General features: G+C 47.4%; 1 protein-coding gene across 5 annotated transcripts in view; it reads right to left on the bottom strand.

The window, feature by feature from the left end:
* The window catches only part of LOC129705639 (liprin-beta-2-like), a 136,444-nt gene that overhangs the window by 72,309 nt on the left and 36,195 nt on the right, over nucleotides 1-27,940 (bottom strand). For all 5 annotated transcript variants that reach the window (XM_055649290.1, XM_055649292.1, XM_055649294.1 and 2 more), the window contains exons 2-3: nucleotides 6,012-6,121; nucleotides 2,238-2,452 (exon numbers count right to left, since the gene is read on the bottom strand). In XM_055649290.1, coding sequence (XP_055505265.1) covers nucleotides 2,238-2,452; nucleotides 6,012-6,075 — 279 coding nt within the window. In that variant the 5' untranslated portion in view covers nucleotides 6,076-6,121. The remainder of the gene's footprint in view (nucleotides 1-2,237; nucleotides 2,453-6,011; nucleotides 6,122-27,940) is intronic.

Here is a 27,940-nt window from a genome sequence, read left to right as displayed (position 1 = left end):
GGGGTTAACTTCGTTAAAAGCACTGGGAGTGTGGATATTCTGCAAACCCTGCCATTGTCCACCTTGCCAACTCTGGTTGGGTTCTTCCTGAAGGTTCACCATCGTGACCTCTCTCCTCATAACCCCCACCTTCGCATCAATCCCTCCGCTTGCCGACCTGCTACTCTTGTTGCCACTCCCACGCCCCCCCTCTCCACACACCATCTGCCTCTCTAGATTAAACCCTTCCCGAGCGGCACTCATCAACCTCCCTGCAAGGATATGGATTGGGTCTCCCTCCAGTTCAGGTGCAACGATTGGGACCAGTGCACAAACAGTGACCGCACTTCGGTGCCATCTTGAGTTCAGGTTCCAATGTAGACAACAACCTCAGGCTGCTCCTCCCCCCTCCCGCTCAGAATGTCAGACACGGACACAGACAGGCAGACGCAAACACAAACGGACACACGCACACACACTCGCACAGACACTCAGACACACAGGCGCACAGCCACTCAGACACACACGCACACAGACACACACGCGCGCACACGCACACACAAACACACACAGTCTCTTGTCCAGGTCACACCTTCCTAGGAGGAGTACCCAATGCTTCATATATCTGAAACCCTCCCTCCAGCACCAGGTCCACAGCCATGCATGACCTGCAACATCGTTCTACTTCCAGCCTCACTTACCAGTGGCACAGGCACTAACCATGAGATTACAATCCTGGAGGCCCAGTGTTTTTTTTAAACCTACTATCCAACTCCCTAAATTCGCTTCAAACACCTCACCTCCTTTCCAACCCACGTCACTGGTATTGGTGTACTATGGTCACGTGTACTGAGAAGCAGCGAAATGCTTTTGTTTGTGTGCTATCCGATTAAATAAATCGCAATAGATCGCCCTGTACACAAGTACAATCACACCATAGGCAAGTGCAACAGATAAGGCAAAGAGAAAAATACCACAGTTCTGAATGTTGTTTTAGTACAGTTTGTCACAGAGACACAGACAGTTACTAAAACTGGAGAATCACTCAATGACTCTCTCTCTCTGCACGGTATAGAGGGTGTAAGGGCCTGGGGTCTAAGATGCTTAAATCCCCCCCCATCCCCCAACCCACTCAGAGTTCTCCTGAAATGCTACATCCTAGCTTCAAGAGTCATAGATAGAGTCATAGAGTCACACAGCATGGAAACAGGCCCTTCGGCCCAACTTACCCACACCGGCCAACATGTCCCAGTTACAGTAGTCCCACCTGCCTGCGGTTGGTCCATATCCCTCCAAACTTGTTCTATCTGTGTACCTGTCTAACGGTTTCTTAAACGCGGGGATAGTCCCAGCCTCAACTACCTCCTCTGGCAGCTCGTTCCATACACCCACCACCCTTTGTGTTAATAAGTCACCCATCAGAATCCTACTAAATATTTTCCCCTTCACCTTGAACCTGCATCCTCTGGTCCTCGATTCCCCTAAACTGGGCAAGAGATTCTGTGCAATCAAGAGAGTGGAAACCACGGCCAAAACCTGGGGGAGGAGTGCTTCCCACCTGCACCCAGACATGTAGACTTGAGACAGCCGCTACCCCAACAAGGGGGGGACAATCTATGCCCCAAACAGGGACAGACCCCTACAGCAATACCCCCACAAAGTGGGGCAGAGAGTCACGTAACATTGAAACAGGTCATTCGGCCCATCATGTCCATGCTAACAACCTCCCACCCATTTTATTCAGTTCCGTTTATTGTCACGAGTACCGAGGTACAGTGAAAAGCTTTTGTTGCCTGCTATCCAGTTAGTGGAAAGACAATACATGATTACAATAGAGTCATTTGTAGTGTATAGATACGTGATAAGGGAATAACGTTTAGTGCAAGGTTAAGCCAGCAAAGTCCCATCAAGGATAATCCAAGGGTCCCCAATGGGATAGATAGTAGTTCAGCTCTGCTCTCTGGTTATGGTAGGATGATTCAGTCGCCTGATAACAGCTGGGAAGAAACTGTCCCCGAATTTTCACATTATCCTATCCGCATTCCCATCCAGTCCCCCACCCAAATTCTGCCACACATCTACACACAAAGGGCAATTTACAGAGTCTAATTAATCTACTGACCCACACGTGGTCACGGGGCGAACATGCAAACTCCACACAGGCAGCACCGGAGTTCAGGATCGCACCCGGTTCTCTGGCGCCGTGAGGCAGCGCCACTATCCAGCCACCCGTTTTATGCAGCGTTGGTGTCACTTACAGGGTAGGGCTCCAGCCAGCTAGACACGGCCTGCAGCGTGGTGGTGGGGATCTGACTCCGCACTTCTTCCTTCTCGCGCTCGCTCCCCATCATCTCCAGCGCCATCCGCAGGTCATCCACCAGCTGCAAGACCTGCAGGGACCTCAGGTAGCAGGGGGGGATGGGGGATGCGATGTCGTACACCCCATTGGAGTAATCTGCCACTGCTTTCGAGCCTGAGGAGCAAAAGGAGAAGCATTTTCACCTTGGGACTTTCAATCAGAGCTTTCTCAGAATCTGCTTCACCAACGAGCCGCAGGGATTGTGAAGGAATAGAATCGTACAGTGATACAGCCTGTAAACAGGCCCTTCGGCCCAACTAGCCCACACCGACCAAAATGTCCCATCTACATTAGTCCCACCTGCCCGTGTTTGGCCCATATCCCTCCAAACTGGACTATCCATGTACCCCTCAAATTGATTTTTAAACATTACGATAATGCCTGCCTCAACTCTCTCTTCTGGCAGCTCATTCTATACATCCATACACCCCCTTTGTCTGAAAATGTTACCCCTCAGATTACTATGAAATCATCCCCGCTCACTTTAAACCCATGTCCTCATGCATTTCCAAACCGCAGGAAGAAACCGCACTGCAAAGGCGTACAGGTTTGTGGGTCGGTAAATGTAAAAATTGGCTCTAGTGGGTGTGGGATAGTGTTAACGTGCGGGGATCGCTGGTTGGCGCGGACCGGGTGGGCCGAAGTGCCTGTTTCCGCGCTGTATCCCTAAACAAAACACGAGATCAGAGAGTCATACAGCAAGTCCACTCCAACAAGAGCGGCACAGTGGCACAGCGGTAGAGTTGCTGCCTCGCAGCACCAGAGACCTGGCTTTGATCCCTTCTACGGATGCTGCCTGTACGGAGTTTGTACATTCTCCCTGTGACCGTGTGAGTTTTTTCCAGGATGCTCAGTTTCCACCCCCCACATACACTCCAAAGACATACATGGTTCGCAGGTTAATTGGCTTCTGTAAATTATCCCCAATGTTTAGAATAGTGCTTGTGCATGGGTGATCGCTGGTCAGCGCAGATCCAGTCGACCGAAGGGCCTGTCTCCACGCTGTATTTCTCAACTAAACTAAACGCTGGGCAACCATTGAGTATCATTTACCCGATGGGAAAAGGGGAGAAGAGGGAATGACCAGGGGACCATTGATCATGTTGCCAGCTTTCCCAAGGCAGCTTTCCCAAGTGTCGGTGGAGTCAATGTTGGGGAGGTGAATGCGTGTGATGGCCTGGGCCACATGCATAAGTCTCTGCAGTTTCTTGCAGTCTTGGGCCGAGCCGTTGCAAAACCAAGTGTTGATGCATCCAGAGAGGATGCTTTGTGCATAGAACCCTTCATCCATTTAGACTCACCCCAGGAAGCAATGTTTTGTCCAGTGTTTTTTGAGTGGAAGCCTGAATCATAGTGACCCCTTGCATTTTGAAAGAAGTACTAATAGTTTAGAGCTCAAAATAAGAAAACAAAAAGTAGTTTGAAGATAATAGGAAAATTGGCCATGTGACGTGGAAAGCTTTTAAACAATTGGAAGGAGGTAGTAGGGTCATTGAGTTATTAAGCACGGAAACAGGCCCTTCAGCCCAACTCATCCATGCTAACCAAGTTGCCTACCTGAGCTAGTCCTGTTTGCCCGAGTTGGCCCAGATCATCAAAGGTAATAATACCAATTAACAAGGTGGTTAGAAATCCACACAATAATTTACTAATTTACCAAGCTCAAACTCTGAACCCAGACCCTGTGATGCAATGAGCCACAAAGAGGACCCTTCAATGTTAAATTTAAATAGAGGGAAAGTAGAAGGAGAAGCAACAATTTGCGGCAAACGTGATCCCTCCACAGATGCTGTCTGACCCGTAGCGTTGTTCCTGTACTATGTTTTGTAGGGGGGGGGGGGGGGGGGGGGGGGGGGAAAGAAGGAACAAGCTGCCAGAGGAGGTAGTTGAGGCTGGGACTTTGCCAACGTTTAAGAAGCAGTTAGACAGGTACATGGATAGGACAGGATTGAAGGGATATGGACCAAACACAGGCAGGTGGGACAAGTGTAGCTGGGACATGTTGACCAGTGTGGGCAAGTTGGGCCGAAAGGCCTGTTTCCACACTATATCAGTATATGACTCTAAGAAAGAGCATAAGCAGGGTTGTGCACAAATTGGTACCAGGAGCAGAGTGCAGGTCACAGTCAGATTCTGAGACATTCTCACTGAGATTGTTCACAAATCAATCCACATCAAAGCTGGCACGGGCGGTCTTGTGGATGTCAGGCTGAGGGCACCAACGTCTTATCATTGATGTCAAGGCAGGTGGGGGGGGGTGATAAACTGGACGTAGGAAAAGGGCAGAACAAATCAGGTCCAGTAGCAGATGACCTCAGTAAGTGTGGAGCCCACAATGGTCCATTGTTGGTTTCGGATAGTGTACTAATGAGAGGGAGACAAAGATGTGACCAGTGGACCTGATAGAACGACTATGGAGGGGGAGGGAGGAGCGAGGGGAGGGGAGAGAACGCAGGTGTTACTCAAAATTAGAGAAATCAACATTCATACTGTGTGTTATACGTTCAACGTGTTATAAGCTGCCCAAGTGAAATATGGGGTGCTGTTCCTCCAATTAGCACGTGACCTCACTCTGACAGTGAAGGAAGTCCGGGATAGAAAGGTCAGTGTGGGAATGGGAAGGGGAGTTAAAATGTTTGAAACCAGGAGATCATGTAGGCCAAGGCAAAACATTCGTCCAGTCTGCGCTTGGTCTCGCCGACGTATAGGAGTCCACACCTGGAACAGTGGATACAGGAGATAAGGTTGGAGGAGGTGCAAGTGGTGGACTCAGCCCGGTACATCATGGGCACAGCCTTCCCCTCCATCAAAAGCACATGCATGAGGCGTTGCCTCCAGGTGGCATCTTTCATCAACCATCCGGGACATGCCCTCTTCTCACTGCCACCATTGGGCAGGAGGTACAGTAGCCTGAACAACCATCTTTCCTACAACCATCAGGTTCTGACTCGCACAACTTTAATCCCACCTCAGCAACACAACTCTACAGACCATCTCTTGCTCTGCCAAGGACTTGTATCCCCAATTGTGTTTTGCACTAGTTTAGAGATCTAGCATGGGAACAGGCCCTTCGGCCCACCCTGGGTCCACACCGACGAGCGATCGCCCCCGCGCTCTATCCTACGCACGCTAGGGACGATAACAGCATACCTACAAACCCGCACGTCTTTGGAATGTGGGGGGAAACCGGAGCACCCGGAGAAAACCCATGCTGTCACGGGGAGAGCGTGCAAACTCTGTACAGACAGCAGGGTTGTCAGGAGTTATGGGAAGAAGGCAGGAGAACGGGGTTGGGAGAGGAAAATAGATCAGCCATGATTGAATGGCAGAGGTGACTGGATGGGCCGAATGGCCTAATCCTGATCCCATAACCTATGAACATGAGCCTTTGTAGGTCAAGATCGAACCCGGGTCTCTGGCGCGGTAAGGCAGCAACTCCACCGCTCCACACTAATGCATCGCTTGTTGTAAACCTTTTTCATCTCAATGTCTCATAGAATTATATTATTTATGTATAACGTATGTTGGATTGCTGTTTCGAAGAAAGTGGTTTGCCACTTACTTTATTGCAACACTCTCCTAGCCAAAGACACACAATGGTGTGGTACAGGCACTCTACACATGCAAAGTCTACTTCCATCCATCGGTCCGCTTTTGCCCATCAGGAGCTTACCGGCGATTATGTCATCCATTTGTTCCAAAGCTGCTTCGAGCATGTGACTGGCATCAGAAGCCATGCTGGTGGCCGGCACGTCTCTTTAATGAACCCGGCGAGAGTTCCTGCTGTGAAGAACAAGGAGGCAAAGCCAAGTTTAGATATACAGCGTGGAAACAGGCCTTTCGGCACACCCCATCCCCCCCTCACATTAACACTATCGACACACACTAGGGACAATTTTTTTTTTTGCGCATACACCAAGTCAATTTACTTACATACTCGCACATCTTTGGAATGTGGGAGGAAACCGAAGATCCCGGAAAAAAAACCCACGGGAGGAACGTACAAACTCCGTACAGACAGCACCCGTAGTCAGGATCGAACCCGGGTCACCACCGTGCAGCCCACAGCCAAAGGCTGGCCTACAAGGAACAACAACAAAGGCCCCTTCCGCACAGCTGGACGTTCTGATGCTCTTCACGAAAGGTTTACACGATCAAAAATGGAAACTGGAGAGACACGTGGAATAAATGACCGACAGCATGGTCAAAGAGGAGGCACTTCGGAATAAATGAGGAGAGGAGGATCTTATGGCTGAGCATCCCATAGTCACCATCAGAGGTGCAGTCGTCAGAAGGTCAGAAATGCTGGAACGCAAGTGATTCCAAAACCCAAGAGATTTGGTAAATACAAGCGTTTAGGAAGGAACTGCAGATGCTGGAAAAATCGAAGGTAGATAAAAATGTTGGAGAAACTCAGCGGGTGAGGCAGCTTCTATTAGCGAAGGAATAGGTGACGTTTCGGGTCGAGACCCTTCTTCAGATACACCCAGTGGGTTCTACCATTGCCAAAGCTTGATCGCATTCAATGTTTGTGACTTCTTTGATCATTGACTTAAAGTCATCTTTTCATGCCTGTTCTTCAATTTCCCCACACCTTCAATTTCTCCCTCCTTCCCTCCCTTCCTCCCATTGAAAAAAAATAAAACCAAGCCGAGAATTTGAATGCAAATAAAAAACAGTGCGGAAGTTTTGGAAGTTTGAACTAAAACATTAAATGCTGGAAACACTCGGCAGGTCAGGCCGCATCTGCGAAGGAATAAACAGCTAACATTTCAGACCCTTCGGAAGTTCTGATCTGGGATCCCGGAAATATTAACTCTATTTCTCCTTCCGCAGATGCTGCCTGACCTGCTGAGTGTTTCTGTTTCTATTTCAGCCTTCAGAGTTTTGATGCAGGGAGATGAACAACCCTACTCACCGTGACCTCAGCCTGCAACATAGGGCTGAGATCGCAAACACCCATGAAGGGGGAATATTCCCACACCTTGGTCCCTTCTACACTGCCCGATGCTCAGTTCAGTGATACGGCATGGAAACAGGCCCTTCGGCCCACCGAGTCTGTGCTGACCAACGATCACCCGTATACTAGTTCTATCCTACACACTAGGGGCAATTTACAGATGCCAATTAACCTACAAACCTGTACATCTTTGGAATGGGAGAGGTAACTGGAGCAGCCGGAGAAATCCCACGTGGTCACGGGGAGAAGGTACAGACAGCGCCCGGAGTGAGAATTGAACCCGGGTCTCTGGCGTTGCAAGCCAGCAACTCTACCACTGCGTCACTGTGCTGCCCTAGTTCTGATCCACTTCATGGGAGGGTTAATGAACAAAACTGGAATCTCGAGGAACGTCCCTTGGAATAAATAACTGACAGCAAGGTCAATGATGGTGGCCTGTTAAATGCCCTCAGAATCTCACAGGAGTGGAAATGTGAAAAAAAGTGGAAAAAAACTGCAGATGGGAAGTGAGGAAATGGTGGGATTTAGGAATCTTCATCCCAGGTAACTGAGGGTAAGGACGCTGAAGGCAGAACGATCACAGCACGAGGCGATGAGATCAGTTTAGATCAGAGATCGCAGAGACCTCTAGAGGTGGTATCATCCTACCCTTTTAATGTCCCCCTCTCCTTCCCAAGCTGAGCCATACCTGAAACCATTTATGTAGGTCAATGCATGATTTCCAATGCTTTGGCTTCTAGCAATTGCAGGCAATTATTTAATACCATGTAGACTGTTGGCAGATGTAGGTATGGATGATAACGAATGTAACAAGGGCAGGGAAAGGGTGGCACAGTAGTAGAGTTGCTGCCTTACAGCGCCTGAGACCCAGGTTTGAGCCTGACTATGGGTGCTGTCTGCATGGCGGAGTTTGTACGTTCTCCCTGTGACTGCATTGATTTTCGCCGGGTGCTCCGGTTTCTTCCTACACTCTAAAGGCCTGTAGGTTTGTCGTTAATTGGCTTCTGTAAATTGCAAATGGCCCCTAGTGTGTAAGATGGTGTTAGTGTACGGGATGATCGCTGGTCAGCACGGACTCAATGGGCCGAAGCGCCTGTTTGTCCACTGTATCTCCAAAAGTCTAAAAAGTCAATAATCTAAACACAAGTATTATGGGGTGTGGAGTGCCAGAGGGTCGGCATGTGGGAAAAGAGAAAAAGCAAAGTACAATTTTTGGCATCGATGTGCATTTATCCGAATCACAGGGCATCGAGCGACAAAGTTACTGCACAAGTAAATAACTCATTACCATGAGGTTTTCAGAAACCCATTTACTTGTTGATCTTTAAAGTGGGGTTAATTACTCAGCTCAAATGGAATTGAAATTTGTCCTTTTGTTTGGAACACCATCTCAATGAGTCAGGACGTCCTGACCACATGCAAAGTCATCTTGTGGTTACGGTAACAAAAGAGACTGCAGAGGCTGCAATCTTCTACAAGAAATACAAATTACTGGAGGTACTCAACAGGTCAGGCGGCATCTGTTGTGGGATGGGACAGACAGTATCCCTTTCCCCCGACTCAGTCTGAAGAAGGGTCTCGACCCGAAATGTCACCTATTCCTTTTCTCCAGAGATGCTGTCTGACCCGCTGAGTTACTCCAGCATTTGTGTCCATCTTCGGTTTAAACCAGCATCTGCAATTCCCATCCCCCCCACACACATTTTGACTGCGATGGACTTCCAACACCACTCCCTGTCATCTTAACACCTTTCACTCAGAGGGTAGTGGATAAATGGTTCACTCGGTGGATGTTCTTCTTCTTGCGTATGGCGTGCACAGCCTAAAGTTGTAGGACAACTTGTTCTATTTGATCTCATTTGATTGTGCACGCCGGGTTGATTGCATTTGTCGAAACAGGGCGGACCACATGAAGGTTGCAATCTCCCACCCCACTCAGAGGATGTTGAGTTTTTGGAACAAGTTGCCTGACGAGGTCGGGGTACGAGAACAGCATTTAAAAGACACCTAGACAGGGGCATGGATAGAAAAGGTTTAGAGGGAAATGGGTCAAACACAGGCAAAGAGGACATCTTGGTCAGCATGGACATGTTGTACCGAAGGGCCTGTTTCTTTGTTGTCTGGTTCAGATTCTATGAATCACTGGAGACCCTGCACAGAGGCTCTGTTCTAGAGCAAAGCCTCGCACTTACGGATGGGAAGGAGGTTGTCGTAACCTTTCTGATTTACAGCTGTATATTGGGCTTGTTCTCAAACTGAACACCATTGAAATATAATGTCCATCCTTTACTTAATTTTGCATTAATTGCTAGCGGCTGGGTCTTATTAAAATGGTCACGGTGGTGCGGCAGGTAGTGCTGCTGGCTCTGCTCCAGCGACCCAGAATCGATCCTGACTCCAGGTGCTATCACAAGGTCATAAGTGATAAGTGAATTCAGCCCATCTAGCCTACTCCGCCATTCAATCATATCTTCCCCTCTTAACCCTATTCTCCTGCCTTCTCCCCATAACCACTGACACTTAATCAAGAATTTATCCATCGCTGCCTTAAAAATCTTGAGCGTCAGAGGCCGAGGGGAGACCTGATAGAAGTATCTAAAACGATAAATGGCATATAGATAGGCCAGTCTTTTTTCCCCCGGGTGAAAATTAGAGGGAAAAGGTTTAAGGTAAGAGTATAAAGGTTTAACACAGAGAGTTCTGAGTCTGTGGAATTCGCTGCATCAGAGGGCGGCGGAGGCCGATTCTTTGGATAATTTCAAAAGAGAGCTAGATAGGGCTCTTAAAGATAGCGGAGTCAGGGGATAAGGGGAGAAGGCAGGAACGGGGTACTGATTGATGATGATCAGCAACGGTCACATTGAATGGCGGTGCTGGCTCGAAGGGCCTACTCCTGCACCTATTGTCTGTTAAAGATGTCGAGGGCAAGTTCTCGTACACAGAGTGTGGGGGGGGGGGGGATGCCTGCAAACAAACTGCTTCTGGAGGTTGTACACTGCAAACAGACGAGACAGCAACGCACAAGAGGCATTTAGACAAGCACATGCACAGGAATGAGATGGTGAAGTTTGAAGGGTCTCGATCCGAAACATCACCCATTCCTTCTCTCCAGAGATGCTGCCTGTCCCGTTGAGTTACTCCAGCATGCTGTGTCTATCTTTAATTTAGATCAGCATCTGTAGTTCCTTCCACACAGGACTGGGATGCTGGGCAATGGGCAGGCACTTACGAATAGTTTAGTTTGAGTTGAGTTGAGTGGAATGTCACGTGGACCGACGGACGGTGAAAAGCTTTAGTTGCAGATATACGATAAGGGAATAACGTGAATGTTTAGTGCAAGATAAAGTCTGATTAAAGATATTCAAGGGTCGCCAATGAGGTAGATAGTAGTTCAGGACTGCTGTCTAGTTGTGGCTGGATAGTTCAATTGCCCGACAACAGCTGGGAAGAAACTGTCCCTGAATCTGAAGATGTGCATTTTCACACTTCTATACCTATTGCTCGATGGGAGAGGAGAGAAGAGGGAGTGGCCAGGGTCCTTGATTATGCTGGTGGCATTGCCGAGATTGGCATCATGGTCAGCTCAGATATGATGGGCTGAATGGCCTCTTCCTGTGTTGTACTGTTCTTTGTTCTGCTGTAAATTGCCCCTCAGTTACAGATGTGGCAAACGGATCCAATGGAAATCGATGGGGCATGCATAGGAGGGAGAATGTCTGAAGCCTAAATAGAAATCAGGGATGGATAATGGAATTGCAAGGATTGTTCAACTAGAAGCTAGCCAGGACATGATGGGCCAAATGTCCTCCTGTGCATTACACACACACACACAAAGGCATTTCTACAATACCTTTTCATATTCCTCGCAGAATCGCATTACAAACACTACAGGGAGTTTGGCCACTGCTGTATAATGGTTAAAGTCTACCGGATGTGGTTTAGTTTAGAGATACAGCATGGAAACAGGCCCTTCGGCCCACCGAGACTGTGCCGACCAGTGATCCCCGCACACTAACACCATCCTATACACATAGGTATAATTTTACCGAGCCAATTAGCCTACAGTCTTTGGAGTGTGGGAGGAAACCGAAGCGCCCGGAGAAAACCCACGCAGGTCACGGGGAGAACGTGCAAACAAGGCCCGTTTCCATGCTGCATCTCCAAAGTCTAAGATTATGAGAGGCATAGATAGGGTAGATAGTCATAGTAACAGTCTCAGTTCCCCCCCCCACACCACACTAGAGGGCATTGGTTTAAAGTGACAGGGGAAGTTTTAAAGGGAACTCGAGGGCAAATTTTTCATACAGAGGATGGAGGGTAAATGGAACGAGCTGCCAGAGGAAGATGTAGAAATGGATACAAGAACTACCTTTAAAAGACAGGTAGGTTGATAGGAAAGTAAAGAGAGAGATATGGGCCTAACATAGGCAAATTAGTGCAGCTAGGCGTCTCGGTTGGCATGGAGAAGGCAGGCCGAAGGGCCTGTTTCTATGACGATGATAACTTTGCTTTGTTTTTTCCTGTCAAAATATTCAAATTAAAAGGCTGCTCGGTAAAAAGATTCATGGAGCACGAGAGATAAATAAGTGCCTGGCATTTAAATGGTTAAGCTGAAATTCCCGTTTCCACACAAACCAATGAATGGATCACAATGCACGCCCTTTCACCTCCAACTCTGTTCCTGTTAACACTTTGTATCCTGACATTCGAGGCCCAAACTAAGACGTAACTGTACACAAAGAATTTTAAGCTTGGGAGACTGTTCCTCAGGGTACTTTCTTTTGCAGATAATGAGGTGCTGGCATACATATCAATTTTTTTTTAAAAAGCTACATTTATCAACAATTATTTTTCAATACCCACCCCCCCCCCGTGTACAATTATTAATCAAAGCTATTAAAAGTTAAACAATCATCAGAATAATGCACACGAGATTTTCAAATGTTTTGAATTTTTAGTTTTTACCTCTTTACTGTCTATAGAAAAGCACCGATTCCATCCAACCTGCCCATTGTTTGAAGCCCCATTACATTATCTTTGAACCCCACTCGCAGTTCTGCTAGTTTCCTATTTTTTTTCATTCATTTCCTCCCTCCATGTTTATTGTTAACTTAGTTCGACCACCCAGTCTCTCTGTTCATCTTTCACTCTCTGTAGACCAGAGAGGATACCAAACCCTGCCATCCGTTCCCTAAGTTCTAGCAGCAGAATTAGGCCGTTCGGCCCATCAAGCCTACTCCGCCGTTCAATCATGGCTGATCTATCTTTCCCTCTCAATCCCATTCTCCTGCCTTCTCCCTATAACCCCCGACACCCGTGCTGCTTGTACGGAGTTTGTACATTCTTCCGGTGAACGCGTGGGTCCCCTCCGGGTGCTCAGGTTTCTCTCCACACTCCAAAGACGTACAGGTTTGTGAGTTAATTGACTTCTGTAAATTGTCCCTCGTGTGTAGGATGGAGCTTATGGGTAATCGCTCCTCTGTGCAGACCCGGCGAGCCGAAGGGCAGGTCTCCACACTAGTGCAAAACACAATTGGAAAACAAGTTCATGGCAGTGCAAGAGGTGGTCCGTGGTGTTGTGTCACTGAGGTGGGATTAAGGTTACATGAATCAAGAATCTATCTTGGCCTTAAAAATATCCATTGACTTGGCCTCCACCGCCTTCTGTGCAAAAGGATTTGAGTATTGGAGCAGGGAGGTTCTACTGCAGTTGTACAGGGTCTTGGTGAGACCACGCCTGGAGTATTGCGTACAGTTTTGGTCTCCTAATCTGAGAAAAGACATTCTTGCCATAGAGAGAGTACAGAGAAGGTTCACCAGACTGATTCCTGGGATGTCAGGACTTTCATATGAAGAAAGACTGGATAGACTCGGCTTGTACTCGCTAGAATTTAGAAGATTGAGGGGGGAATCTTATAGAAAGTTACACAATTCTTAAGGGGTTGGATAGGCTAGATGCAGGAAGATTGTTCCCGATGTTGGGGAAGTCCAGAACACGGGGTCACAGATTAAGGATAAGGGGGAAATCTTTTAGGACCGAGATGAGAAAAACATTTTTCACACAGAGAGTAGTGAATCTCTGGAATTCTCTGCCACAGAAGGTAGTTGAGGCCAGTTCATTCGCTATATTTAAGAGGGAGTTAGATGTGGCCCATCTGGCTAAAGTGATCAGGGGGTATGGAGAGAAGGCAGGTACAGGATACCGAGTTGGATGATCAGCCATGATCATATTTAATGGCGATGCAGGCTCGAAGGGCCGAATGGCCTACTCCTGCACCTAATTTCTATGTTTCTGTGGCAATGAATTCCAGATTCCCCACTCTGACTAAAGAAATTCCTCCTCATCTCCTTTCTAAAAGTACGTCCTTTTATTCTGAGGCTATGGCCTCTGGTCCTCGACTCTCCCACGAGTGGATACATCCTCTCCACAACCTCACTATTCAGGCCTTTCACTATCTGGAAAGTTAAAATCAGCGTACCATGTTTCCCAAGTTCCCTTTAAACTTCCCTGCTTCAATAGGGGAATTGTTTCTTACTTCACTTCTTTTATGTTACAGAGAATTGATTGTGTGTTGGTATATTAGCATGCAATAGACCGCACTGTCCCGTATTAGCCGGGACATCCTCTATATTGGGCTAAATTGATTTGTCCCATACAGGACCACCCTTGTCCCGTATTTGACTGCTACTACACGGGTCGAGGGGACTGTCGGGTCGGAGCGCCGCGTCCGGCCCCGCCTCACCCGTCCCGACGTAGTGCAGCCCATGGAGTGCAGCAGCAGCGCCTCGCCCATGGCCCCGTCGGTCGACAGCCCAGCCAGCTGTCCGACCTTCGAATCTTTGCTTACTGTCGACACCACCACCCCTTCTTCTCCTGGCTGATCATTGGTTCATGAGGTGAATGGGGTGCTGGGCATTGCGCACAAAGTGTTACTGATGTCTTGGTGATGGCACATGCTGTAGTGGGCAAAGAGTGGGCAACGATTCATTACCCCGATGGGCATCAGTCACGTTTGCTGCATGATTCCATCTGCCATGTTTCCACGTTGTTCTAGCCACAGAAAGAGACCATTTGGCCCATCAAATCCATACTGGCTGGCAGTGATTTCCCAATTCCCCGCCCCCACTAATTTCCCTTCTACTCTATTTTTTTTTTGCACAACTGCCCACATTCGGACTGAAAGCCTCATGGGCCTGTCCCACTTACGCTACTTTTACAGCGACTGTCAGCACCCGTCATAGGTCATTGCAGGTCGCCGAAAATGTTCAACATGTTGAAAATCCAGCGGTGACCAGAAAGATGCTACGACCATTTGGTCTGAGGAGACTGAGGAGGCTGCTCACAATCATACAGGCGACACCCTGGAGACATTTCGCGAGGTGAGTAGTCGCCCAAAGAGTCGTACCTTGTTCTGGTCACGGCCGGACTTTTTAAACATGAAAATTCGAAAGAAATTGCGTAGGTGGAACAGGCCCATTAGTCACCGAGTTCCCAGTGCACCAGTGCCATAACCATTAGCAGAGAACATAGTGCTGGAGGAACTCAGCGGACCAGGCAGCAGCTGCGGAGGGAATGGACTGACGACTTTTCTGCTCGGCACCCATCTTCACTGATCAAGTGGAGAAGGGGGAGAAAGCTGGAAAAGAGGGGTGGGGCTGGAACAAAGCCTGCAAGTGATAGGCGGAGGAAGGAACTGCAGATGCTGGTTTAAACCGAAGATAGACACAAAATGCTGGAGTAACTCAGCTGGTCAGGCAGCTTCACTGGAGAAAAATAGGCGACGTTTCGAGTCGAGACCCTTCGTCAGACAAGTGATGGGTGGATGAATACAGGTGAGGTGCAGGGGGGTGAATGTTTTACGAGCAGCACCTCTTATTCCACGGCTATCTTGCAACCCAACTCCAATTTGAAGTAAACTCCCCCATTCTCTTCCCTCCCAACTATCCACACCTGATTCTCCCACTACCCGTCACCCTGTTCGTTTCCCCTCCATTTTATGCTCATCTCGCAACAATCCCTACTACAAGATCCCCGCTCCATCTACTACTTGCCAAGTTTTGCACCACTCCACCTGTTTCAAGGCAGAGATAGATAGATATTTGATTAGTACAGGTGTCAGTGGTCAAGGGGAGAAGGCAGGAGAATGGGGGTTAGGAGGGTGGGATAGATCAGCCGTGATTGAATGGCAGAGAATGGCCTAATTCTACCCCTATATCCCTTATGAACTGTTTCTTGGTTTCTTGGTCCTCCAAAATATTCCAAATGGAATTGAAACTGGAGGTGTTTCCAGTTTTCTATCACCCCATCACTCATTCAGTCTGAGGAAGTCCCCAACCCAAAGCTTCTTATGTCATTTACTCTATATCTCTCAACTGTATCATCGTCCTATATTCCTTGTTTTCCTTTCCTTTAACCCCTGAACTGTCTACTCGATCTTTAAGAAGTGTCTTCCCCCTCGCAAACTGTCCTATACCTTCCTTGGTCCAACTTTTATCCCACTTTTGGTTCAGTAATTTTGTTGTGGGGTATCTGATTCTCCCACTAGCACCCTCAGACCTTCAGTGCATATCCCCTCCACTTTATGCTCTCATCTCGCAACAATCCCTACTACAAGATCCCCGCTCCATCTACTACTTGCCAAGTTTTGCACCACTCCACCTGTTTCAAGGCAGAGATAGATAGATATTTGATTAGTACAGGTGTCAGTGGTCATGGGGAGAAGGCAGGAGAATGGGGTTAGAAGGGAGTAGACTTGATGGGCCAAATGGCCTAATTCTACCCCTATATCCCTTATGACCTGTTTCTTGGTTGCTTGGTCCTCCAAAATATTCCAAATGGAATTGAAACTCGAGGTGTTTCCAGTTTTCTATCACCCCACCACTCATTCAGTCTGAAGAAGTCCCCAACCCAAAGCTTCTTATGTCATTTACTCTATATCTCTCTCTGTATCATCGTCTATATCTCTTGTTTTCCTTTCCTCTGACACTCGATCTGAAGAAGTGTCTCGACCCGAAATGTCACCTATTCCTTTTCTCCAGGGATGTTGTCCAACCCACTGTTACTCCAGTATTTTGTGTGTATCTTTCATCTTATTCAAAGTAAGTTATCGTATAACACTGCACAGAATAATGAGCAAACACACCCTTCAGTGCATATTGTATGAAGTTAATATTATATTACACTAAACACACACACACCCACACAAAGACAGTGACAGTCTGAAGAAGGGTCCCAACCAGGAACGTCACTCATCCGTTTTCTCCAGAGATATATTCGGGGTACGCAGCATCTGCAGTTCCTTTCCACACAGAGAAATTAAACCAAGCGTACTTCTTCCGAAGTCAGGAGGCTCGCCAGTAGTGTGGAGTGGGAGCCATGCCTTGTGTCCACTGTGGTTGCACAGACAGTGACTCGCTGTCACAGTGGGTCAGTAATTTACATGTGAACTCTGAAGAATGTGTCCTGCTCGTTCACTCTCCCAATGCTGGCTTCAGCCCAGCTTCCTGACAGCTGCCGTTTAAACAACACAGCCCACAGAATGACTGAAGCATTCATAAACTGAGAGCGAGAGATTTGCGTCTTTGTTTCTGCAATGTCAGATTATTAGCTTCATTTGTTTCCCCAATAACACTCCTCCTCTTCTTTGGGGCTGTCCCTATATATTGATATGTTTCAGCAAGAGATGGGAATGACTAGGGTTTGTTCTTCACATTTAGACCCTCAAACCTTTCCTGGTTAACAGCTCCATGGCTTTAGACTTTGGAGATACAGCGCGGAAACATGCCCTTCGGCCCACCGAGTCCGCGCCGACCAGCGATCACCCCGTACACTAGACTACCACGCACACTAGGGACATCTTTACAATTTACCAAAGCCAATTAACCTACAAACCTGTATGTCTTTTGGGACAGTGGGAGGAAACCGGAGCACCCGGAGAAAACCCACGAGGTCACAGGGAGAACGTACATACTCCGTAGAGACAGCATCCGCGGGCAAGATCGAACCGGGTCTCTGGTACTGTAAGGCAGCAACTCTACTGCTGCGCCACCATGCTGCCCCTAAGTGAAAGGGCTGTGTAAAAGGGGATACACTGTTTGTTTTGTTTTTTATCCCATTCACTGCCTTAATCTGATCATGTTCATGGTAGAGGTGGGCACAATTATAATGTTTAAAAGGCATGTGGACATGTCCATGGATAGGACAAGTTGAGGGGGATATGGGCAAAATGAAGGCAAACAGGACGTTCTGGTTGCCAAGGATGGGTAGACTTCAAGGCTATTTTATTAGCAGGTGTACAATTAAGGTACAGTGAAATTTGATTTACCATTGGATGGCAAGGGTGGGTTGGGCTGAAGAGCCTGTTGCTCTGCTGTGTAACTCTACATCTCAATCAAAGGTGAAACAAACAATTAGTTACCCTCCTCTGCCAAGCAGCACATTTATTGGTCTATAACCTACATTCATTCCAAATCATAGAAACATAGAAAATAGGTGCAGGAGTAGGCCATTCGGCCCTTTGAGACTGCAATCGATATGAATGAATGAATACTTACACGTGACAAGTCAGTGATATTCTTTGTTTAGCAAAGGGTGCCGTCAATGTTACAAAGTATCCCACGCCAGGATCTCCTTAGTTGTTGCCTCCCCCTTCCCCCCTTCCACACAGCGGGTACACAAGGACATAAAACCACTGCCTCCCAGAGTCAGGGACCCAGGCTCATTCCTGACCTCTGTGTGGAGTGTGCACGATCGCCCAACGATAGTGTGGGTTACCTCCGGGTTAGACAGTAGGTGCAGGATTAGGCCATTGGCCCTTCGAGCCAGCACCGCCATTCATTGTGATCATGGCTGATCATCCACACTCAGTATCCCATTCCTGCCTTTTCCCCCCATATCCCCCGACTCCGCTATCTTTAAGTTCTATCCAACTCTCTTGAGTAGCGAATTGCCCCCCACTGCCTTCTGAGGCAGAGAATTCCACAGATTCACAACCCTCTGTGTGCAAAAGTTTTTCCTCATCTCCGTTCTAAATGGCCTACCGCTTATTCTTAAACTGTGGCCCCTGGCTCTGGACTGTCCCCAACATCAGGAACACTTTTCCTGTGTCTAGCGTGTCTTATATGTTAATTTTATATGCAATTTTATAATAATCTTATATGTTTCAATAAGATATCCTCTCATCCTTCTAAATTCCAAGGCATACAAGCCCAGCCACTCCATATAACAGTCCCGCCATCCCAGGAATTAACCTGGTGAACCTGTTGTCCCGTTCCCTCCCAGATCCCAAAGACCATGCGGATCAGAAGGTAAATTAGCTGCTGGAAATTGTCCCCAAATGAGTAAATGAGGGGTAGAATCCAGGGGGAATTGTTGGGACTGCAGGGAGAATAAAAATGAGATCCACATTGGATTAGTATAAATGGGTGGTTGATATTCAGTGCAGACTTGATGGGCTGAAGGGCCTGTTTATGTGCTGTATCTTTCTCTGCGACTCTAAATCCGCATGTATTAAGCACCAACTCGTCTCAAAACATTTCACAAACATTTGGAACTCAACCCATGACGATGTGGGCAGGTTTATAATAAATGTGAATGCAGAATCCCGACACAAGAAACTGCGGATGCTGGAATCCTGAGCAAAAGATAAACTGCTGGAGGAACTCAGCAGGTCAGGCAGCATCTGTGGAGGGAAATGACTGGGCACGTTTAGATCAGGACTGACGGGGTAGAGGGCAGGCAGCTGGCAGAAGGAGATGAGCCTTCTCCTTCCTATACCATCAGTCTGAAGAATGCCCCCAACCTGAAATGTCATCTGTCCGTTCCATTCTCAGCTGCTGCCGGACCCACCGAGTCCCTCGCTCCAGCATTTTGTGTTTTGTTCAATGCAGACTACGGTGGAAACTGGTTACTCTGCTTTTGATCTTGATAGGCAACACTGGCCTCCAGCCACGGAATGGTTTACCTGCCGAACCTGGGCCTAGGAGTGGTACAGGAAAGGTGTTTAGCAGCTGTGATACTTACAGTAAAAGTGCCCTGTATTCTGGACCTGACATCCAGTCTTACTCACCATGACCTCCTTTGTATCTCTGATGGCAGCTCAAGCCAGTAGTGCTGAAGGTTCAATTTAGCCCTGGTGCAGCGGTAGAGTTGCTGCCTTACAGTGACGGAGACCCGGGTTTCAATCCTGACTATGGGTGTAGTCTGTACTTAGTTTGTACTTTCTCCCTGTGACCGCGTGGGTTTTCTCCGGGTGCTCCGGTTTCCTCCCACACTCCAAACACGTACAGGTTTGTAGGTTAATTGGCTTTGGTAAAACTTGTAAAATTGTCCCTAGTGTGTAGGATAATGTTAGTGTACGGGGATCGCTGGTCGGCGCGGAAACGGTAGGCCGAAGAGCCTGTTTTCGCACTGCATCTCTCAACTGAATCAAGGAGCCATCACAGGTAGATACGGTGGCGAAGAAGGCTTGCTTTCATCGGTCGGGGAATTGATAGAAGTTGGGACATTTTGTTCCATTGTTCAAGATGTTGGTGGGACCAAACTTGGAGCGTTGTGTTCACAGCACAGATAGGGGCCCTTTGGCCCACCACAGCCATACTGATCCTTTTTCTCAGCTATATTAACCCCATGTGTCCATGTTAGGTCTATTTGTTTATGCCTTGCCTATTTAAGTCTGTCTATATGCCTCAGAGTCATAAAGCAGAGGAACAGGACCATCGGACCAACTTGTCCATACCAACCAAGATGTCCCATCCCAGCTAGTCCCCATTTGATTCCTGTCCATCTAAACTTTCCTATCGATGTACCAGTCAAAACGTCTTTTAAATGTTATTGTTCCTGCCTCAGCTACTACCTCCAGTAGCACATTCCCATATACCCACCATCCTCTGCATGAAAAAGTTGCCCCTCAAGTTTCAATTAAGTCTTTAACCTCGTATCTTAAACCTACTCACACTAACTCATGATTCTACAACCAAAGGAAAAGGACTGTGCATTACACTATTTCTCCCCCCCCCCACTCCCCTCACCTCTAACTTGTTAGATCACCCTCAGCCCACCTGCACTCCAAGGAATACAATGTCGGCCTACAGCTCAGGCCCTCGAGTCCTGGCAAAACCCTCATAAATCTTCGCTGAGCTCGTTCCAGCTTAATGGGATTGTTACAATAGCAAAGTGACCAAAACTGAACAAATGGTTAATAGTATCTGATTTCACCATCTCCTCTGACTGCATGTTCCATATATCAACCAAAACAAAACTACCCTTCAGATCCCCTTGAAACTTCTTACACTCACCTTAAAGCAGCAGCACCTTGTTTGTTTTTTTTAAACCCCTTTTACGAGTAAACGATTTTAGCTATTTACCCCTGAAATGCTGCGCATAATATTTCCATCGTCTCCCCTCAGTGTCCATCACTCCTGTTATTCATGGCTGGGTCACTCTTCATGTTGTGTTTTTGTGCCACAAAGCAATACAGGTTTTTGGCATTTAAATATTATATCTTTCAATATTGTTCATTGTCCAACACTGCTTTACCTTTTGATGAAGTTTTCCTCACCTACCCCATCCAATCTGCCCCATCCTCTCACATCTAGAACATAGAACTGTAAATGTAACAAACATAAACTAATTCCCTTTTCCTGCACTGAATTCATATTGCTTCATATCAGGTCGTGGGGAGTTCCCCCCCGCCACGGGTACCATGTAATCCCGTGCTACCTGCTCCATGGTCGGATAGTTGGCGACTAAACCGTCTCCCCCACCTGGTTTGCCAGGTGAGGAGGGGGCTGTAGACCCCCAGCAGAACCAAAAACAAGACCTGTCAAAGGGCGGATGAGCTTCTAGCGAGCCAACAGCCATCCACACTTCAGTCGAAGTTGCGATCACTGTCGTACATAGCATTGTAAGGAATGATGATAAAGCACACACACCAATATCCTATACTTCCAGCGGAGGAAGTCTGCAGGAACTGGAGGACAGAGATGTGTGGTGCGTCCGTCACCGTTCCCGTCGGAAACCAGCACCACTGCGTCGCTAACACTTTGAACGATGATGAATGAATGCTTCATATCCTGTCATATTCATGTGCGTGTCTAAAAAATTTTTTAAATGCCACTATCGGATCACAGTCCACCGCTGCCCCTGGCAGTAGGTTCCAGGCACCCATTACCCTGGGTAAAAAATTAAAAACAACTTGTCGTTCACATCTCCTTTAAGCTTTCCCCCCTCTTGTCCTTAGAGCCACGCCATCTAGTCTTTGACATTTCCAGTTGCCTTTCTTTACTAAGCAAAGAAACCTTCAGTTCCCTTTGTTTAGTTTGAAAACACTGCCTCAGATTGAAGTTCCAAAGTGATGTAAAGTTTGATAATATAATGACCGCTCTTTCCCAGCTGCCTCTTTAAAAGATGATTAATTTACCCTTTCTCATTAGATCCAAAATTGCTCGTTTCCCCAGTCAGTACGTCAACATAATGCTCCAGAAATCCACACTATCCTCAACACTGTTGCACCTACTGTAACACCAGTCAATATGTGTATGAGAGCTTTAAGGGCCTGCCCCACGAGCATGCGCCTGCATGCGGCAAGCGCTACCTAACCGGTCGCTTGAGCCGCACGGCCTCGCGGGGCCGGTCCCACTTCGATCGCCGGAGCCGTGTGGAGTTGTGCGGAGCTGGTCCTGACAACGTGCGGGGCTCCGAAAAACTGACCGTGTTCAAAAATTCTGTGCGGCAACGGTCTGACGGCCCGCAGCCGCATTGAGGCCATATGCACCGCCTCGAAGGGAGCGTGCAGCATCTTGACGCCGTACGTCACGCACGAACTTCCCGCGAACTTCATGTCACTCACTCGACCCCCGCGCGGCCCCCGCTTCTGGTTTGGTCGCGCTCGCCGCATGCAGGCGCATGCTCGTGGGACAGGCCCTGTACGGGGATCACTCGACCTCCGCGCGGCCCCCGCTTCTGGTTTGGTCACGCTTGCTGCATGCAGGCCGCATGCTCGTGGGACAGGCCCTTTAGTATAGTTTATTATTATCATGTGTACCGAGGTACAGTGAAAAGCTTTTGTTGCATGCTACCCGGTCTAAAAGATTATACGTAATTACACTCAAGCTGTCCACAGCGTGTAGATAAATGATAAAGGGTACAACATTTAGTGCAAGATAAAGTCTTGTGAGTGATTACTGTGTCACTAGTTATATGCAATCCTACACAAGCCTCCCTTTATGTTGCTGAAGTTATGGATATTTTTTTCCCTAATCGCAGCTCTCTCTTTTATCCCTGCAACCTCTAATACATTGGCTTTCTTGGCATCCACTGTTCTTTGATGTTTGCTCCAACAACACGACATCAACTTTCCAGCCGTAAATCTTCATTCCAGAAATCGGCATCAACTCATTAACCCTTGGAGTGCTCAATACAGCTCTAATCAGAGTAGGACGGAATTGAATGTGCTGGTTTACACTGACGATAGACGAAAATGCTGGAGTAACTCAGCGGGACAGGTAGCACCTCTGCCCGGAAGGCACCCTTTGTCTCGTTTTCACACCTTGTACTTCCTTGTCTCTGTATCTCCCTCTCCCATGACTTCAGTCTGAAGAAGGGTCTCGACCCGAAACGTCACCCATTCCTTCTATCCAGGGATGCTGCCTGTCCCGCTGAGTTACTCCAGCAATTTGTGTCTATATTCTGCTAATTTGAGTCATTGAGTCGTACAGCACAGAAACTGGCCCTACCTGTTCACGTTGAGTAAGATGCTCCATCTAAGCTCATCAGTCTCATTTGCCTATATTCCTTCAAACCTATTCCATCCACGTATTAGTATAAAATGTTTTTTAAATGTGGTTATTGTACCCACCTATGGCAGTCCAAGCCATATACACGCCACCTTCTGTATGAAAATAGTTGCCCTTCATATTTAATTTAGATTTTTGAGATACAGCGCGGAAACAGTCCCTTCGGCCCACCGAGTCTGCGCCGACCAGCGATTCCTGTACACTAACATTATCTTACACACACTGGGGACAAATTACAATTTTGCCAAAGGCAATTAACCCACAAACCTGTGCATCTTTGGAGTGTGGGAGAAAACCGGAGCACCCGGAGAAAACCCAAGCGGTCACAGGGAGAGAATGTACAAACTCCGTACGGACAGCGCCCGTAGTCAGGATCGAACCCAGGTCACTGGAGTTTTAAGGCAGCAACTCTACCCATGCCGCCCCATGTTTTTAATTAACCTCTCCCCTTCACCTCTAATTCTTGATTCCTCATACCCTGGTTAAAAGACTGTGCATTCAGCCTTTCTACTTTCTCCTTTTTAGTCATTCCTTGTACACTCACATCCAAGTTATTGATGTAGGTGGGAAAGAGCAATGGGCCGATTATTGATATCCGAGGCACACCACTGGTCACAGTTCTCCAGCTGGAATAACAACCTTCCCCCACCACCTGCTGCTTCCAACTATGAAGCCAATGCTGCATCAGTCTGAAGAAGGATCTAGACAGTGGTTCCCAACGTGGGGCGTACGCCCCACAGAGGGTCAATTTGATTTTTAAGGGGGGCAATTGAGGAGGTCTGGGTCCAAATTTTCAATTTTTATTTTTTTGGATTTTCCATTCATGGATTTGGTTTCAGCTAGCTCTCCCTGGGGTACAAAAGGGGGATTATTAAACTCAGAAATGACTTTTGAAAGTCCAGTGAGTGAAAGTTTTAAGCTTTTAACAAGGAGGAACTTTTTAAAATAAAAATAATCACCACATGGGGCTTCAGGAAAATAGAGACACCCAATATGTGGCTCAATATTTAAATGCTTACAGAAGGTACCTACATGACATTTACCTTTGAAGCATCATTTTGTGAAAGTCATTAGCTAGCAGCAGCAGGATCCAGAGGGAAGGAAACAATAGAAATGACTGAAAGTCACTGATGAAAGTCCATTTTAACAGCTGCAAGGAAAAAAAAAATCTTAAGCTTTTGAAAATTAAGGCATATGTTTAAATTTAAATGCTTACAGGGGTACCTACATGGGCAGGAAGGGACATTTTGTGAAAGTCGTGGACACAGCAGCAGCAGAAGGAACAATATACGTAAACGGGTGATATTTCCAGCCAGGGGCATAGATTTCCAACATTGCTGATTAGGCTTGTTTCGCAGGGTGAACTGGAAATCAAGGACTAGATGGCATAGGTTTAAGGTGAGAGAGGTAAGATTGGTACCCAAGGGGAATATTCGCACAGAGGGTGCCGAGATACTCCTCCCCCTTCTGTCATGGGGTAAACATAGAAACATAGAAATTAGGTGCAGGAGTAGGCCATTCGGCCCTTCGAGCCTGCACCGCCATTCAATATGATCATGGCTGATCAATGTAAACCGAGACAAATTCCCCTCCCCCATCTTTGCATAACCCCAATCCTTTCCACTTGTCACTTTAAATTCATGTTTAGTTTAGAGATACAGCGTGGAAACAGGCCCTTCGGCCCACCGGGTCCACGCTGACCTGCTATCCCTGCACATTAACACCATCCTACACCCACTAGGGACAATTTTTACATTTACCAAACCAATTAACCTGCAAACCTGTAGGTCTTTGGAGTGTGGGAGGAAACCGAAGATCTCGGAGAAACCCAACGCAGGCCACAGGGGAGAACGTGCAAACTCCATACAGACAGCACCCGTAGTCGGGATCGAACCCAGGTCTCTGTATTTTGTGTGTTTATGACTGTTGGCTGATCAATTCCCCTCCTGGGATAAATAAAGTTCTAGTGTATCATATCGCATATGGAACGAGCTGCCAGAGGAAGTAGTTGAGGTAGCCACAATACCAACATATATAGGATAGTAGAAACAAGGAACTGTAGATGCAGGTTTACACAAATGGATACAAAGTACTGGAGTAACTCAGTGGCTCAGGCAGCATCGTTACACAATGTGGGTAGCTGACTCTTCTTCAGAAGGAAGGTCCCAACCTAAAACATCACCCATCTACGTTCTCCAGAGATACTGCCAGACCCGCCGAGTTACACAGGAAAATGCTGGAAATACTCATTGTGTCGTGCAGTACCTATGGAGAGACAAACAGGTAATATTTCAAGCCCGAGCCCCTTCCTACAATGAAGTCTCAAAGCAAGGTTAGTGTCAAAGTACATGATGGAAACAGGCTCTTCAACCCATCGAGTCTATGCCAACCATCAATCACCAATTCACACTAGTTCCACGTGTTATCCCACTTTCTCATTCACTTCCTACACATTGGAGGCAATTTGCAGAGGGCAATTTACCTACAAACCCACATGTCTTTGGGCAGTTTGTTGGAGGAAACCAGAGCACCCGGAGGAAACCCATACGACCACAGGGGGAACATGCAAACTCCACTCAGACAGCACCCGAGGTCAGGATCGATCTCGTGTCTCTGCTGCTTAATGAGGCAGCAGCTCAACCAGCTGTGCCACCTTGCCGGGTCTCTGTTAAAGGTAGTGAGTTTTCACATGTTCCCTGGAGGAAACCTTCCAAACAGTTTCTCTCCGAATCTTTGCGCTTCACCCTTATTTATGGTGCCGTACATGGCAGAGCTGCTGCAGATCCAGAGAGCGCGGAAGTGGTGCGTTATTCTTCCCAAGCACTCCCCAGGCAAGTCTCCTGGTTCAACAACAAGGATAAACAGCCCATAACAATGGAGCCTCATTCCGTGTTGTTTAAAGTTCATCTTACTGGAAAAGAGATTTACTAGAATGTTGCCTGGGTTCCAGCAACTAAGTTACAGAGAAAGGTTGAACAAGTTAGGTCTTTATTCTTTGGAGCGCAGAAGGTTAAGGGGGGACTTGATGAGGTCTTTAAAATGATGAGAGGGATAAACAGAGTTGACGTGGATAAGCTTTTCCCATTGAGAGTAGAGAAGATTCAAACAAGAGGACATGACTCGAGAATTAAGGGACAGAAGTTTAGGGGTAACATGAGGGGGAACTTCTTTACTCAGAGAGTGGTAGCTGTGTGGAATGAGCTTCCAGTGGAAGTATGTGGAGGCAGGTTCGATTTTATCATTTAAAAATAAATTGGATAGGTATATGGACGGGAAAGGAATGGAGGGTTATGGTCCGAGTGCAGGTAGATGGGACTAGCGGAAAATAAGTGTTCGGCACGGACTTGAAGGGCCGAGATGGCCTGTTTCCGTGCTGTAATTGTTATATGGTTTTCTAAATCACGCACTGAGTTTTGACTTAGACCAACATGTTTTATATCAACTGGGAAACCCCAAGCTCAAAAAGGATAAAAGACAGTGTGGAGGTGGGAAGGGGAAGAGAGATTCAAAGAGGGGGCGCAAAATAGACAGATATAAAAGCTGTTGGAGGAAGCGAGGATTCGTATTTCTCGACTTCCTTTCACAACCCGTTAGCTGAAGGTATAACAGCCAACAATGTCATTCTCAATTTAGCAGCCTGCATGGTACAACAGTAATTACAGGGCTGGGTGTTGTAATCAGCGGCTTAACTAATAATCCGGAGGCCGCTTCACAACGAGTTCAATTAAATTAAAAAAATATCAATCTGGAGGCAGATGGTTGATGTCAATAAAAATCTGAGTTGAAGAGACAATCTGCTGGAGGAGCTCAGGCAGCATCTGGGGAGGGAATGGAATTGTTGATGTTGAGTCAGGATTCTTCTTCGGACTGGAAGAACGTCCTCCTCGTCTCCGAAATGGGGAAGAGGTTTCTAAAACTAGAGGACACATCCTTCAGCGAAGAGATTTAAGAGGAACCTCAGATGCAGCTTTTTCACTCAGTGGGTCATCTGTAATTGGAATGAGCTGCCAGGGAAGGTTTAACTTACACAAAAATGCTGGAGAAACTCAGCAGGTGCAGCAGCATCTATGGAGCGAAGGAAATAGGTCTTCTTCAGACTGCAGTTCCTTCTTGAAGGTTTAACTTAGTTCAGTATAGAGATGCAGCGTGGAAACAGGCCCTTCGGCCCACACAGTCCGTGTCCACCAGCGAACATCGGTAAACTAGTTCTATCCTGCACGCTTGGGACAATTTAAAAAGCCAATTGACCGACAAACCTGCACGTGGGAGGAAACCGGAGCACCTGGAGAAAACCTGCGTGGTCACAGTGAGAACGCACAAACTCCGTACAGACAGCACCCCCAAGCAGGATGGCACCCGGGTCCCTGGCGCTGTAAGGCAGCAACTCTACCACTGCACCAGAGCACCCGGAGGAAACCCATAGGATCACAGGCTGCCCAGATGAAGGAAGAGAAACTGATACAATTGTAACTTCTAAAAGACACCTGGACAGATGTATTGGTAGGAAGGATTTAGAAGGCAGTGGACCAATTGCAGGCAAACGAGAATAGCTCAGCATGGCAAATTGATCAGATTGGACAAGGTGGGCTGATGATAGACATAAAATGCTGGAGTAATGCCCCTGTCCCACTTAGGAAACCTGAACGGAAACCTCAGGAGACTTTGCGCCCCACTCAAGATTTCCATGCGGTTCCTGGAGGTTGCAGGTGGTTGCAGGTAGTGGAAGCAGGTAGGGAGACTGACAAAAAGCTTCCGGGAACCTCAGGGAACCGCACTGAAACCTTGTGTGGGGCGCAAAGTCTCCAGAGGTTTCCGTTCAGGTTTCCTAAGTGGGACAGGGGCATAAA

This window comes from Leucoraja erinacea, chromosome 18, assembly GCF_028641065.1.
Source record: "Leucoraja erinacea ecotype New England chromosome 18, Leri_hhj_1, whole genome shotgun sequence".
NCBI classification, from domain to species: domain Eukaryota; kingdom Metazoa; phylum Chordata; class Chondrichthyes; order Rajiformes; family Rajidae; genus Leucoraja; species Leucoraja erinaceus.
Note: the sequence above shows the minus strand (reverse complement) of the source record. Positions and strands in the feature narration are given on the sequence as shown.